General features: G+C 38.4%; 1 protein-coding gene across 1 annotated transcript in view; it reads right to left on the reverse strand.

Moving 5' to 3' along the window:
- Window positions 1-441: 441 nt before the first annotated feature.
- METTL15 (methyltransferase 15, mitochondrial 12S rRNA N4-cytidine) overlaps window positions 442-17,533 on the reverse strand; it is a 195,754-nt gene continuing 178,662 nt past the window's right edge. The window contains exon 6 of the mRNA XM_032780673.2: window positions 442-7,381. Coding sequence (XP_032636564.1) covers window positions 6,939-7,381 — 443 coding nt within the window. The 3' untranslated portion in view covers window positions 442-6,938. The remainder of the gene's footprint in view (window positions 7,382-17,533) is intronic.

A 17,533-nucleotide genomic window follows, 5' to 3' on the forward strand; every position in this document is an offset into this window, starting at 1 on the left:
AAAAAGACAAATTTTCCAATGTTACTTCTTTAGTGACATCTACTAAAAAGTGGCTAGACATTTTCACTGATGTATATATTCTATCTAGTTTATTTTGGGCCTTGTGATTATTATTGAGTACCTTAGTTTTTGGCCTTCTGAGTTAGACACCTTAACTGAAGGATTTTTGGGTGGCAAAACAGCTCTCATTTATTATGTGACCTTCGTCTTTTTCAATTCCGGATACAATAAGTTAAAAAAACAAAACAGTCCTGTATAGAAAGGCACCTACATGTGTTTGTCTTGTTTTTTCTTGTGATAACAATCAGTAATTAATTGCCCACCTCTAAAAGTGAAACAGTACTCATGATAATTTGCAGGTAAAGAAGCAAAAAACTTACATATTCCCAAGGAAGATAGAGGGAGCTGTATTTCCAGTTTTGCATTTTAAAGAAACATCTGTAACAATTTATTGTCAAATTTATTAATTTTCAAAATAATATTAGAAAAATAAAAAAATCCTTCAGTTGTTCTTGATTGTATGCAATGTAAACTATCAAAATAACTTCTAAAAGTCTCAAGTAAATTGTTTGCCCGAAGATCAGGGTAGAACAAAATGAAAATTAAACTTTGTTTACATTTTTTTGACTTGGCAAGGCTGGTACAGTAACAAATTCCTAGGCAGTAAATGTTTTTTACCCCAGACTTCTGTTGAATAACAAATGCACTTTTTATGCTATTCTTCAATGATATAATGACAGCATTATGAATAGTAAGGCATACGTTATAAAACAGAATATTTTATATAAAGCAGAAATATTAAATAGCATGCTGATTAATAACTGGCAGATAATTTATTATTATACCTCTCTGAGGACGAAAAGATTCTGCTTTCTTCATTCAGTCTGTGATCATCTTACACAAACTGAAATGTCAAAAAATAGAATTTGAAATACTATAACAATTCTAAATGTATAGAGGCAGGGAAAAGTAAACATGGATCTGGATTTGAAGATCCAGATTTAGTTCCACCATTGCCTTAAATTATGCATACAAAATCACTGTTCCTCACTCATATGCATGGGGGAGGGATAGCTCAGTGGTTTGAGCATTGGCCTGCTAAACCCAGGGTTGTGAGCTCAATCCTTGAAGGGGCCACTTGGGGATCTGGGATAAAAATTGGTCCTGCTAGTGAAGGCAGGTTGCTGGAATCAATGACCCTTCAAGGTCCCTTCTAGTTCTAGGAAATTGGTATATCTCCCATTATTAAAATACATATATATATATAAAATATAGTACATCATTCTGCTGTTTCTTCTAGCACAGTGGCTCTCATCCAGGGGAACACATAGGTCTTCTAAGAGGTACATTCACTCATCTAGTGAATTTGCCTAGTTTTACAACATGCTACATAAAAAGCACTAGTGAAGTCAGTACAAACTAAAATTTCATAAAGACAAGAACTTGTTTATACTGCTCTGTATACTATACGCTGAAATGTGAGTGCAATTTTTATATTCCAATCAATTTATTTTATAATTATATGGTAAAAATGAAAAAATAAGCAATTTTTCAGTACTAATGTGCTATGACACTTGTATTTTCATGTCTGAGTTTGTAAGAAAGTAGTTTTTAAGTGAGGTGAAACTTGGAGGTACTCAAGACAAATGAGACTCCTGCAAGGGTACAGTAGGCTGGAAAGGTTGAGAATCACTTTTGTAGCACATCAAGAATAGACAGTGAACGAAAGGGAAAATAGAACAAAGTAGTATTATAGGTGTTTTTGATAAAATGTATTTTTATCAAAGTTACCCTTACCATAAACTGATTTACTATGAGCTAATGCTCAGTTTTATTGCATTTAACTTATATTTTTAATGAAACAAACTATTTCCTCCTGCCCTGTTTATCTCCCATCCAGGTAAAAAGAACGTTCTTCTAAAGCCACTTAAATGATTTTTAAGATATTAGCTATGTCACTGTGGTCTTATTTAGTCTATGAGATATATTTTTAATTTCAGTGTGCAGTACACAACGATCTGTGCACTGACATCTAAATATTCTCCTGACATAATTATACGCATAACAGTGTAAGTAAGTTACATGTAAAAACACCCACACACCTGGATCAAACAATAATCTCTCATGGTCTCCCAATGTACATATGTAGTTGAATATGAAACATATCCTCAGCTGGTATAAATTGTCAAAGTTCATTGAAGGCCCTGCCCTGGGAAGTTTGGGAGCTCAAGAAATGCAAGAATGAATCCTTTAATACCATCTCCGGAACTAAGCATAAAATGGAATAATGGCAACCAATTGTTGTGTAAAGTTACTACTCTCTCCTCATTCAGAACCCCTTCCCCTCCATGACGCACTTCTACTTAACACCTACAATAAATGAGTCAACACTGACATTTAGCTATTTCTTTACTTTAGATTATAATAATAAAGCCAACAACATGGATCTAACAAGCCATGCCAATGTTTATGTGCTGTAACCCTTTCCCAATTTTTTCTTTCTTTTGCTTTGTCTCCTTAGAGCATAAGCCATGTGAGTAGAACCATGTGTCTTCCAATATGTCTGTACAGGAATATTTAGGTACCATTGTAATATATATGATTTATAGTAAATAAAACCAGCACCATTCTAGGAAAAATGGAGCATAGAAAGCCTCCTGTTCTATGGTTGCTATTAAAAAGCAGGAATTTACAAATAGTAGTTTCTGAAATAGCATGGTTTCCCCTTTTTGTCTCCAGGAATAGAGAAACTAAAGTATTTCAAAAAGAATAGGAGTACTTGTGGCACCTGTAAGTGAGGAGACAGTCCCTAACCTGAAGCAAATACTCACCAGCAGCCACACACCACACACCAAAAACACTAACCCAGGAACCTATCCTTGCAACAAAGCCTAATGCCAACTCTGTCTACACATTTATTCAAATGACACCATCATAGGACCTAATCACATTAGCCACACCATCAGGAGCTCGTTCACCTGCAAATCTACCAATGTGATATATGCCATCATGTGCCAGCAATGCCCCTCTGCCATGTACATTGGTCAAACTGGACAGTTTCTACGCAAAAGAATAAATGGACACAAATCTGACATCAGGAATCATAACATTCAAAAACCAGTCGGAGAACACTTCAACCTCTCTTGTCACTCAGTAACATACTTAAAGGTGGCAATTTTGCAACAGAAAAGCTTCAAAAACAGACTCCAGCAAGAAACTGTTGAGCTTGAATTAATATGCAAACTAGATACCATTAACTTGGGTTTGAATAGAGACTGGGATTGGCTGTGTCATTACACATATTGAATCTATTTCCCCATGTTAAGTATCCTCACATCTTCTTGTCAACTGTCTAAAATGAGCCACCTTGATTATCACCACAAAATTTTTTTTCTCCTGCTGCTAATAGCTCAGCTTAATTAACTAGCCTCTTACAGTTGGTATGGCTACTTCCACTTTTTCATATTCTCTGTATGTATAACTTCTTACTATATGTTACATTCTATGCATCCGATGAAGTGGGCTGTAGCCCATGAAAGCTTATGCTCAAATAAATTTGTTAGTCTCTACGGTGCCACAAGTACTCCTGTTCTTTTTGTAGCTACAGATTAACATGACTGCTACTCTGTGAAGTATTTCAGATACCACAGTGTAATTACTATGGATAAATATTGACATTTTAGGTTATAATTTCACCAAACTATTAGTAACTCTGTAAATAGGTTTGCAAATGACTGACTGTAATTTATCCAAAGTAATGGACAACAAACACAAAAATGGATTAATACACGCATTCCTTTCTTTGCTTGAATATGGACTGCAGGATCGAGCCTTTAATTTTTTAATGAATAAAACTGATTATGTGACTTAGTGAACATGTGTACTGCAGCAAAATTAATATCAAAAGGTAAATATAAACATTTTTCTAGAAAACCACAATATCTTGAAGTTAGACAGTTCAGGTGATGTTAGTCTTTATAATAATTAAAAATGCTTTCAGTTACAAAACTGAAAGGGCAAAATCCTGACCCTATTCAAGTCAATGGCAAAACCCCCATTGACTTCAGTGAGACCAGGATTTTACCCATTCAAAAGTCAATAAAACCATAAATTACTTCAACTGGCCCAGGATTTCTCCCAAAAGGTTTGAATAAAATCTATTCAATAACAATAAAATAGGATATGTTCTCATCAGGCTGTCATAGATTCATAGATTTTTAAGGACAGAAAGGGACCAGTATGTGCATCTAAATCTGACCCTCCTTCAACAAAGACATAAAGAACCTTACCCAATAAACTCTGCATCAAACCTATATTTTCTGTTTGAACTTTTAGTAAGATATTCAATCTTGATTTGAAGATTTCACATAACGGAAAATTTACCACATCCCTAGGAATATTCTTCCAATGGTTAAACACATCACAGTTTAAAATGTGCACCTTTGGCTAGCTTCAGCTAGCTATGCCTTTCTCTGCTAGATTAAAAAGCTCTCTCTTCTCCATGTAGGTATTTGCAGACTTTGATCAAGTGACCTCTTATCCTTCTTTTAGGTGAACAAAATAGATTGAACTTCCTAAGCCTCTTGCTATACAGCATGTTTTTCTGATTTCAAATCATTCTTGGAGTTGCTTTTTGAATGCTTTCCAATATTTCAACATCCTTTTTCATGTGTGGACACCAGAAAGAGACACAGTACTTTAGTACATGGGTAATATCATCTCTCTACTCCTACTTGTTATTGTCTTGCTTATACATACGAGGATCCTGTTTGCCCTTTATACCATTATATTAGGAGCTCATGATCAAATGGATATCTATTATGTCCCCCAAGACCTTCTTAGTATATCTGCATTCCTTGTAAGTGTGGCCTCTATTCTTTGTTCCTAGATGTATGACATTGCATTTGGTTGTGTTGAAATGCATGTTGTTCAGGTTGCAAGTAAAAATTCCAGAAAAGATATATATGCATTTTCATCCTCTGAGAAGTCTTGTTTGATTTTCAGTGAGGTGGTATTTTCCACAAGTGAAATACATTTAGATCACACCATTGTAAGGGAATTAAAATACACTACTACCTCTCTGTGTACTGGACAGAACTTAATCTGAGAGAAAATATATTAGGCCTCACTATCCCCAGAAATACTGCTGACTCTTCCATGTCACTTCAAGGTTGTTACTGAATAAGCATTTAACTTTGTTGCAACCCCACATTCTCTCTGTGCTCTGGGCCCCGACTTGCACCATAATACAACAAGGTGTTCAAAGTGGTATCCAAATGTATGCTACTCTATCTACTGAGGGAAACTGAAACAGTTCAAGATACACAAGCATGCTTCAACTAACCCCACCCAGAGATTTTTATGGGACTCGGCAAACTCCAGGCGAGCACAAAATAAGCCAGATTGAAAGAATATTTGCAGTGGGACATATGTTCTCCCTATGTTCATGATATATTGACCCAATTGGTATGAGCAACCATACTTATGGAAATGGAAGGGCTGGCATTTTGGAGATACCCCTATGCAAACGGTTAGAAGCAGCACTGACTCTTCCATAACTCTTTTGGGATATTATTAATGCAGCACTTACCTTTGTTGCAATTGCATGTCTCTCTGTGCGTCTACCTGAACCACAGCACGGCACCACGTTGTTCTGAACCTAAATGTTTCAGCCATAAAAATCTTTTAAAAACTTCAAATGGGGATGCAGTTCAAGGTACAACTTTAACCAAAAATAACTTAAACTATTCATATATAATGTTTGGAGGGGAAAATATCTATTTAAATACAGTCTGTTGTTTCTAACAGATGTCAACATTAAGTATTATTATTTGAAGTGGAATGTTTGTATTTATATTTAATACTATGTATAATAAAAACTAGGAAAAACAGTACACTTTCAGAAAAGTATAACATGTCTATTATTATTCATCTCTTACTTCCTATCAGTGATTTGCATCATCCAATGTCATATCTCTGGGTATTTATGAGAAATTTGCCAATATCAGTGTAATGTTACCAAAGGAATTAATTAGGATATTGCTATTTCAATTTATTACACATGGAAGATGCAATTTTGATCTCATTTGCTCAGGTCTGAATCAGGAATAAGTACTGATGTCACTGAGCTTACACCAGTATAAAATTGGTGACATCAGAATCAGGTCTGGAGTTTTAAAAGCAGCCAGTCAGTTTTCTTTTACAAGCTAGTGTAATAACCATTCAAATTCAGAGACAGAAATCATGTTTCCTCTTCTAGTTGGTCAAGCTACTGACTCATCAGAAGTGAAATTCTGCCACACATTTTGATTGTCCAAATAAAGAGAACACTTCTTTCTTTTCTTTTTTCTTTTGTAAAGGGAGGAAGAAGTTAAAGTAGATGAAACCTAAGCTACTTTTTATATCATTTTTTAAAAAAATTAATTGTTTAATAAGATGTAAAAGGAGCCAATATTAATTTTCAATCTATGATGTTTCTCATACAAGAATTTTAAATAGACTTCAAATTTTAGCTGTTTTAAAGAATGTATATGTTCAAACAATAAGGCACAACATGATCAATTGTGGAACTGAAGTTGGAATAGTTCAATGGGAGTTTATGTTGTGGATTACTAGGTGGATAGAGCCCTATATGTTTAAGTTGTACATACAAGTGTTGCTATTATAGATACCTGAGCCTTATGTTTCAAGAACTGTTTTTCTAAAGAAATTAATAATATTAGTTATGCCCATTGATTTAGACTTGCTTTACCACGTGATGCTCCATGTTTCAATTCCACAGCTTAATTAAAACTGAAGACTGACGACAGAAGTCAGACTCTATCCTAAGATATCAATTATTTCCTTTCCTTTTATTCTTCAATGTGACCATGATGAATGATGAAAATTTACAAAAGCATATTTAATATAAAGAGAAAATCAGAGTATTTTATTTTATTTTACAGTTTAATAGCAGCTCTTAGTTTGGCAGACCGTCCTCTTGGGTTCTCTTGAACATCTGCAGCCTGGGGAGTAAGCACTTTTTTCTGTATATATGTCCACCTTGAGTTGCATTTTTCACTGGAGAATTCTTCCACATCTTGTTCTGAATAATTTTTTTGTCCTTGTCTTATTTTCTGTCTTATGTTAAGGTTGAACTTTTCTGAAACATCTATTCCTTGAAGGAATCGTTTGATGATACGATCCTCTAGTGAATGAAAAGAAAGGGCTACAAGTCGACCTCCAGGTTTCAGAAACTTCTCAGCTATCTTCAACCCTACATAGAGTTCACGGAGCTCATCATTCACAAATATACGCAACGCTTGGAAAGTTTTGGTGGCAACATGTGTAGGTCTCTGAAGTAAGTCTTTTCGGGCGTACAAAGCTCCTGCTGGAAAAGCACCTGTTATGGATTAAAGAAAGAGAGAAAGGAGATTAAAGTTTGGACATCAAGTACATTTATACTGCTCTCCTGTACTGGAACCTGCTATCTTTTAGAAAAAATCTGGTAATTCCATAAACTTTTTGTACCTGCCATTAACTACTTTTGACATTAATCCAGTGATGTGTGCTGACTTTAAAGTAAAGAATACTTTGAACAATGAGTAGTGACCTCCTCCCTTTATAATACATATTTAGGACCTGCCCAGGAGTTACATGAGTAAGCCCTGTTCAACTGAGCAGTCCTATTGTGGGATCACGCCCTTTTCTAGGGAATTATTCACACAAACTGCACCTCAAATCCTTCACAGAATTGAAAAATAAAGCTGCAAGTTAGAATACAAAGCAACAGCCGTGAAACTGAGATAAATTAAAAAGTATAGACAGGGTAGATAGATAAAATGCCCTAAAACTCTGCAGAAAAAATTAGTTTTCTATATCTTCATTAGAAATAGTACTCACTACATTCATATATAGACGATTGTAGATAGACATGCATGCTTGGTTGCTTGTCTGAGATTCTTAAAACAGGTAACATATATAATTTATGCAGAAGCAGAAGCAAATATTAAGTCTCATCTTCTAATTCAAAGAGGCAGGATTTAAATAATTATTCTATTCTAATTAAATGCAATTAAATACTTTTTCTAGTTTAAACAAATAAGACTATTACTTGTTAAACTTTAATGAGCAAACCATATACAGTATTAAAAGCTTAGTGAATCTAATTGTGATACTACAAAACTTGTGATACTGTGATACTATTTGTGATATTTAATTGTGATACTACAAAACTGCTTTATCCACTCAATAAAACATTAAAAGGAAATATTATTTTCTAGTAGTGTATGCACTTCATTTAATTATTTATATAATTACATTTTAAGAAGAAGACACTGAATAGAGCTGGATCTCTAGCTTTCATAAATCCTACTTTAGATATTTCACAGATTAATAATTTCTTATATATGAATTTAGATATAGTTGATTGTAGCTATTGCAGAAACTATAATTGATCCATCAGTATAGTACAGTGGTCTCCAACCTTTTTAAGCCCAAGATCACTTTTTGAATCTAAGGGCAACCAGGATCTATCCCACCCCTTCCCTGAGGCCCCTCCCTTTCCCCAAAGCCCCGGCTTGCTCACTCCATCCCCACCCCCCCCCGCCGTCACTCACTTTCACCAGGCTGAGATAGGGGTTGAGGTTCGGGAGGGGGTGTTGGCTCTGGCCTGGGGCTGAGGGGTTTGCAGTGTGGGAGGGGGCTCTGAGCTGAGCCTGGGGTATGGGGTTGAGGTGCTGGATGAGGTGAGAGGTGCAAGCTGTAGGAGGAAGTTTGGGTGCAGGGGGGGCTCCAGGCTGGGGCAGAATGTTGGGGTGCAGGAGAGGGTACAGGGTGCTGGGCCTGGGATGGGGGTCAGGCCTGGGGCAGAGTGTTGTGGTACAGTAGGGGGTACAGGGTGCTGGATTTGGGAGGGGAGTAAGGGCTAGGGCTTGGGGTGAAGGAGGGGATATGAGGTGCTGACTCTGGGAAGGGGCTCAGGGCTGGGAGTTGGGGTGCAGGAGGGGGTTTGAGGTGCTAGCTCTGGGAGGGGGCTCAGGGTGGGGCTTGGGGTGCAGGAGGGGGTACAGAGTGCAGGAGGGGTTTGGGTGCTGGCTCTGGGCTGGGGTGCAGCCTCCTGCCGGGCAACACGTAGCTCCGGCGACTCCTGTTCGGCAGTGGGTACAGCAAGACTGAGTGTGGCCTCCGCTAAGGTAGACTCCCTGCCTAACCCATCTCCACACCACTCCTGGAAGGGGCTAACATGCCCCTGCAGCCCCTGGGGAGGGACAGGGGCACGTGGCTCCACACACTGCCCCTCTCTGCAAGCACTGCCCCTGCAGTTCTCCCTGCCTATTCCCTGCCCCTCCTGCCCCCAGGGCCATGGGGCTGTGCTGGCTGCTTCCAAGAGCGGCGTGGGCTGGGGTAGGCAGGGAGTCTGCCTCAGCGGCAGCCACACTACACTGCCACAGATTGCGATAGACTGGGAGATCCTCTAGGATCGACCAGTCAATCGCAATCGACCTGTCGATGACCACTGGTATAGTACAACCAGTCTTCCTCTTTCCAGTACAAAATGACTGTGTTACATATTACCACACACACATTATTTCCTGTTTGTATCAATATTACATATGTTTCAAGGCAAATCTTTTATATAAAGATAATCATATGTTAATTAGCATTGTTTATGCCTAAATGGGCACATACAAAGAATCAAGAATACAGATTTATTATACATTACTTAGATCCTATCTTTATATTCTTATTATGTATTTAAAGTACATAAATAAAGAGAAAAATGCAGGTTTAGATTATTTAAAGTTCATATTTTTCTCCTCATACCACATAGTAACTTCCACATAAGATCATGAATTTTAGATAGAAAAGAAATGATAAGAAAGGCAGATTTAGTACTATGTTTAGCCTAAATTTTCCCTGGTCTCACTGTTCATACTTTGGTATTAGTGACAGTCAAACGGTATTTGAAGGAAAGCAAGTCTAAGATCTAATGTTGAGTTGTCAGCATGTGAGAGAGTACTGAGGTTAAAAGGTGTTGTTTACAGGGCTTCTGTTCTTCCTAGATTATATTCTATGGATAGAAATCTGGAAAGAGGGTCCATGTGAAGTAGCCATGCCAACTAAACAAACGGGCATCCATTGGGGACATGTCCCAATCAGATTTTTTGGAGGTTACCTAATCTGCAGATTTTGAGCTGAATTAAATAGGTTGAAACTATGGAAACCCGAGTGCATAGTATTTGATTAAACTGTTATGTGGGTGAGACCATTGCTCTGTTTCACATTACCTGTTTGCACAGATAGGGTAAGTGACCGACTGACCTCGTATTAATTTCCTGAGGGTTACAAAAGGCATCCTTGCTGCATTCATGCTATGCATCTGCTGCTAAATTTCCAATTTTATTTTTTTTATTATTCTTTGATTTTCTAAGATAGAAGGGTTAAGAGGGAACAGTTGATATTATTCCCACCTCAAGTAGTTAGATTGTTTCTGGTTAATGTCACTGTGTGAATTTGCTGGACAAATAACTCTAAAAACTGCCAACTAATCTATATTGTCCACTGACTCCTGGAGGAATTGCACCATCCTCTTTACTATTCAGAAGAGAAAGATGACCAAGGTAATATTTTCTGGACTTCTTTGTGGCATTATTCACCTTACAAAATTTAGCTTTATATCATCAGTCTCTATGCATGGGTAAATAAGGCTAAAGAAGCCTGGGATAGAAAAAAGGTATATTAAGGTGCAAAAGAGTCTTAAAAGAGATATGACTTTGAACCCAATTTACAAACCATTATGCCAGGCGAATGCAGAAGCCTGATTCAGGAAAGTGAAAGCAACAATGTTATTTGGTTAAGGGACAGAACTGTTCCTAGCAACTGGTTAATCCAAACTCCACATCCAGATTTCCCACTTCTTCTGAGTTTTAGGTTAGGAATCCCTGAATTAATGGCAGGAACTGAAAAGTATTTGGGGCTGCTCCCCCTTTGATACTGTCTGAACTCTTTGGAGATAGGCAGCCCAAGATAGACACTGCATCCATGGAACTCCATGTCTCAGGGACCTTGATTTCACATGTGAGAATATGCAGAGGCATTCAAAGAAGAACTAAGGGTTTGAGTGTATCCCTTAATCAAACTCAACATCAACTATAAAAGTGGGGAATGGATTTTCTGATTTGTGTTATACGAAAAAAACAGCACTAGTTTGGATGATACTTGAAGTGCTGGCTTTAGCAGAAAGGTATTCCCTACTGATAACTTTCTTTAAGAATTTAAAACTTGGGGGGAGCGGGGAAAGAAACTCTTTCCATCATCTCAAGATACTGCATGAGGCACTCCATTTTTGATCTGGAAGAGAGGATATTAACTGGGGATAAGAAACAAAACAAACCCATACTGTAAGCCCACTCTTCTTTCCAAATTTTCTTTGCTACGGGTTGGAAACACCAGAGTCTATGAAGATAACAAAACATTTGCAACCTATATGCATGTGTAAAAAATGATGACTAGGCATACAGGTAAAGGTGGAGAGAGGTACCATTTTTTAAAACTGTTGCCCATCTCACTACACATTTCTATCAACAATAATTATTTATATAGTGCTTTAGGTAAGTACAGCATTTTACACACTAAGGCCTGATGGTCCATGGTTTCAGCTGTGTACTGTGGACTTCATAAACTAACTTCCCTGACATTTCCATGGAGGACAGGAAACTTACTCAGCATTGTCCCCTCCGTGTTTTCCCATCTTCTTGTTTACCCTGCACAAGGAGCCAACCTGCAGCTGTGAAGCATGTTGAAAACTGTGTATTTGCAAATGTGTGGGTGGAAATGAAGAACAGAGACAAAGGTTCTCAGGAAACAGCTGCATGCCATCCAAACCTGCAATAATTTGCAGACTAAAATGTCTAAAGATGTAAATGCTAGACTGCACTACCTTTACAGTTGGGGCGGCTATGTGGTTGCAAGTAATGTCAGCAGCACCTTGCAAAGCTGCTTTCAGCAGCTGCTCCAGTCTGGGATAATTTCCAAGATGGTATGACATGTTTCTACACTACTGGCTCGGCTGTACATTCCTCTGGTAAGATTTGAAGGTAAGAAAACAGAAATTCTGCTGAGCTGTATAAATGATTACCTGAGACAAAGTGGGGAGTTCTATAGATTGAGGTGGAGCCAGAAATGTGGTCACTGGCTACTGATGTAATGTGCAGCATCTTGTTTAATACACATATTAGAGAAAGCAGCATTTTACCCACCCCCAAACACTTAGCAGCAACACAGTGATCTCATGATTCTTTCCTGGCATGAACCAAATCATTTGATTTCTGCCTCTGGTAATGGAATATTCCAGCCATGCTCATTCTGTGCTGTGAAGAAACAGTAACACAATGGCAAGAAAACATATAATGTATGTCTGAAAAGAGTAAAGTGATAGCAAGAATAAATATCAGAAAGGACAACTGAGTTACATCTACAACTATTTGACCTGCTGTCATAGGGTGACTATCCTATTTGAAAGTTCATCTGTGACTAATTAGTACCTCATAATGGGCATGGTAGAGGGCATCCTGCCTCCATAAAGAGCCAGGCAGTAGTTTAGAAGGAAGCAGCAGGAGGCACTGGTGGGAGTTCCTCAGGTATGGAAAGAACAGGAATACTTGTGGCACTTTAGAGACTAACAAATTTATTTCAGCATAAGCTTTCGTGGGCTACAGCTCACTTCCTCGGATGCATAGAATGGAACACACAGACAGGAGATATTTATGCATACAGAGAACATGAAAAGGTGGAAGTACGCATACCAACTGGAAGAGGCCAATCAATTGAGATGAGCTATCATCAGCAGGAGAAAAAAAAACCTTTGAAGTGATAACTGAGATGACCCATAGAAGGTGTGAGGAGAACTTAACATAGGGAAATAGATTCAATTAGTGTAATGACCCAACCATTCCCTGTCTCTCTTTAAACCTAAGTTAATTGTATTTAATTTGCATATTAATTTGAGTTCAGCAGTCTCTCTTTGGAGTCTGTTTTGAGTGGTTAGAGAGGTTGAACCACAACTCAGTAGTACCTTTCTAATGCGATGGATGTGACCTAGAAGCGCCACCAGCATTTTTGGCACCCTAGGCGGCGGAAGGTCCCGCCCCCGAACTACTGCCCCCAATATACTGCTGACGACAGGGGCAGCCAAAGATCCGGCCGCCGCGGTCGCTGCCCCCGAAATGTTGGCGCCCTAGTTCGCCTAGGTCGCCTAATGTGTTGCGCTGGCCCTGATGTGACCTCTCTCCCCTGCCATGGCAGCCCCCGACCTGGGGCTGGGAAGGAGGAGGTCTCTCCCTCTCTCCCCCACCACAGCAGCCTTCGAGCTGGGGAAAGTCACCTCTTTCTCTGGCTGCCACAGCCCTGCACGTCCCAAATTCCCCCCCGCTCCCTCTTCTCACCCCACTGCCCTCTGCTACCTGTCCCCTATTCTCCCCAAGGCCACCACCTCCCCAAACATGTGCATCTTCTCCAGGGTCCAGGTACCTAATCAGTGGAGCCACACAGGTGGGTGGCCCTTCATTCTCTTGTGTGCGGCCACCCAGGCGCTCACCTTAGAGGGAAATATCCATGGACCACCTGAATGGAGCTCGCGGACCACAGTTTGAGAACCTCTGCTCTAGGGTATAGGCTCTATAAACAGTATAACTTTTGGACTCTGTTCTGCAGAGCTGATTGTCACCTCTCAGAACAAAAAGCCATATTTGATATGTACCAAAGGGCTTGGCTACACTTCGAATTTCAAAGCGCTGTGAGTGTGGTCAGAGCAGCAGCACTGGGAGAGAGCTCTCCCAGCGCTGCATGTAAACCACATCCTTTACGGGTGTAGCGTGCAGCGCTAGGAGCCGTGCTCCCAGCGCTGCCGCCCTGATTACACTGACGCTTTACAGTGCTGCATCTTGCAGCGCTCAGGGGTGTGTTTTTTCACACCCCTGAGCGTGAAACTTGCAGCGCTGTAAAGTGTGAGTGTAGCCAAGGCCAGAGAGTAGTATCAGGAGTATAAAAACATTCTCTGAACTTGCTGATGGTTTGCTGGGGTTCGGTTCACTTCTGCTGCAAAGAGACTGCTCAAGTCCCAGAAAAGAATACCTTGTAAGGATCACAATTAAAGATGGAGCCAAGCCACAGAATTCAGATAAAATTCAGATGCAAATCTGAACGTCTTTATAAAATGTTCTGGATCCACCCTCTATAGTGCATGCCTTGAAGCTGGGGCAAGAGGTTCCAATCTAATGTCTATTTCAAACTGATCTGGATCTATGCTAAATTAAGGCATGATTTACTGTTAGATCAATTCCCAAAAGTAAAACAGTCATCCCAGCACTAGAAATACACCCAAACTGGAACCTTTTATCAGATGTTCTTGAACTTTGGTAGTTTGGGTAAATGGAAACAGATTCTAATCATACCTAGTTTTGGCTTCCTCAGCCCATCTCTATTGTATATTAGTCTAACTGAGCTTTCTTTTACACTCAGTTGAAAAAACCCCAACAGCTTTATCTTCTCTGTCATCAAAGTATTTTGAGAATCTTTGTCTTTTTACTTATCTGCACTAACAAGTCTCCTACAAACTTTTGTACTATTTCAAAACTATTTTTTTAACTTAAATAAACTGGACAACCTACTATGCCCTGGGAGGTAAAGAAAAAGCAGAAGGGAGTAGAATAGGAATCTTAAGCTTCACTAATTTAGAAGTATTTGAAAAAAGAAAGATGCAGTTCTAGCCCACTTGTACCACTTTGTGGATGTTGCTGTAATTAGACAGCTTTTTAGCAAGACTTGATCTTGAAAACTAGTCTTTGATTTGGCAACTGAAATTTGGAGCAGGCAAATGAAAGCAGTTAGATGTCTAGCTACCAGATTGTGCTGGCATATATGGCAGTTAGAGATATATCTAAATTGTATCTATCTTGGATCTTATATAATCCCCATCAACATGATATTTCAATGCAGTATCTAGATACCATAATTATTTCTGACAATTAACTGTGCCTATAAATATTTGCATGCGCAAAAAAAGCACCTGGTTTTGAAAATCAGGCCCTTAGGATAAAAATCTATTATAGTAATATAGGAAATAAAAATAAGTAAATACTGCCAACATATATTTTTTTCATATATAACACAATCCTCTGTGGCATCTGTGGAATATAATGCACAAATAGCAAGGCAGAAAATATGTTATAGTATGTAATGCTAAAATTCAGTAAATCAGTAAAAAAATATAGCTGCATTACGTCAGAAAGACGTACTTTATATTTGCTACATTGAGGCCAGAAATACAGCATTTTTACTACCAAACTTGCAGCGAATATTTTCTCTGTTAATTTTCCCTTTTTAATGTATTTGTGGATGTATACAGGTATATGCTTGTTTAACAGTACCTGTGAGTTTAATGCTGCAGGATTCCTTAGAAGTGGATGAGTTTGGTGAATATTGATGATGGGGATGAAGCTCAAACAAAATGTTTTAAGGAACTATGCATGTCTAATCTAAGTTATTGTGTGATCGTCATATGTGACCCTGACCTGTTCCCATCCCATTAACTTCCATTACCCTTATTTTTATGTCATGCCTGACCTAGACTGTAAGTTGTCCAGGGCAGGGTGTGATACAAATGTTGCTGATGATAAAGTGAAAGGTCCTTGACTAACAACTCTAGAGAAAAGGCTTGTTTATGCTCAGATCACGTACCAGCTGTATGTAGTGAAAAGACAGTTTAGTCTCCAAGTCCAGTGAATCCTTGGTTTCTCTGCTGAGATTGTCAACAACTAATGAATGTTTTGATGGTGGTGATTTTTTTCATATGGACAGCCATCTATTTGGAACAGTTGTTAATAATCCAAACTGGATTTGAATCAGCAATTTGAAAGGCTACAATTATCCCATTCTCAGTCCCCTGAGTCAGTAACGTTTCTGGAGTCAGGAAATCCTGTGCTTTTTGCTAAGTCACAGATGAAAACCATCCTAACAGTTTCATCCTAACAAAGAAAATCTTGCTTGGTAACAGGCATTGCTATGTATAATAATATAACAAAATTTGTATGGGAAGTATGTAAAACAGGTTTCGTTTATAAAAACATAATGCTTCTAGCTAGATTACTGATTTGAAATCCTAGTTGAGAGAAATTATCCTTTTTAGTTTTGGGATACCCTGATGCTACTTACACTTTTTAAAATCTAATAGGTTCATGTGTTAAAATGCATTGAATTTTTTAAGCTTGTGAATGAAATTAGCAATGTGCTGTGCCTGTCAATGTGAGGCATTAAAGTCCCCTGAGTGTATGAGAGTGGTGGAGTTTAAAAATTAATTCAGATCGTGCACCTGTTTGCTGGAATTCATCTGTTGAATCTGCATCACATTGAATAAGTTTCTGTGACGCAACTCATGTCCTTTTGTCTAGGCTCCCTTAACACAGTGTTAATTCACACCCATTTAAAATTCAAGCAATATTACAAATTTCAAACTGTTAATTAAAGTCTGTGAACTTGAATAGATCTGGATAAAACTGGCTTTTCCCACTCAGGGTTTTTTAAACTTCTTTATCATCTAATCTCCAACTTCTCTCAAGTTAAATCCCGATGACTACATGCTCTCACAATGATCTGTCAATGGGTTACAAATCTAAATGAAACCAAGCAAAATTAAGTTACTAGCTTAAGCTAATAGGTAACAAGGCATATCATCCACTGAAATGAAATAAGAACTACTGATCAGTAGAATAGAAGAACATTAAAGCTACATTTTAAGAGGTTCAACCTTTATATTTTTCAGTAAGTTTTAATGTATACTTATTAACCTCCAAGTAACTGTGGCAAAAATCTATCTAAGGCAGTGTCTCCTGTTCATCTCTGCCGACGTGTTCACAACCCCCTCATTGAGAACCCATGATATAAAGTATTGCAGTAAGATATCAATGTCTGAAACAAATAATTGTAAAAATGGTTTTTTTTGCTGACATGGCATGAATTTTGCTTGCTCTCAGGAAGAGATGATGGACACCTTAAATTATAAAAAGTAAAGGAGACTTCTGATGACATTTCAAAGTGAGTTTCATCAGATGTTTAAGATCAAGAGTAAGATTACCTGTGGGCAACCAGATGTTTGAGACGGTCAATAGCTTTACTGACTCTAGAGAGAGAGGGGCAAAAACTGCAGAGCTTCTGGTATTGCAACCTTCCCATTTACACAACCACAGCACAGTTCTTTCTGGTAGCTTCCCAGCAGAAAGTTGAAGAAAATGTTTCACATGTGGAACTGCATTCATGGGCACAACTGCACATGCTCTTCCTAGGTCTTGTATTAAAGGTTAGAGGCAAATAGCTTTCTGGTTTGGAACAAAATATCCACTAGCCTGTGGTGAATCCAAATTCTAGTTTTTAAATTTTAAATTTCTGCCTATTATCTGGGGCTTATCTATGATCTGGTAAAAGATGGAAAACTGGTTAATAGACAGGGAACAAAGGATAGAAATAAATGGTAAATTTTTAGAATGGAGAGGGGTAACTA

This window comes from Chelonoidis abingdonii, chromosome 4, assembly GCF_003597395.2.
Source record: "Chelonoidis abingdonii isolate Lonesome George chromosome 4, CheloAbing_2.0, whole genome shotgun sequence".
NCBI lineage: Eukaryota > Metazoa > Chordata > Testudines > Testudinidae > Chelonoidis > Chelonoidis abingdonii.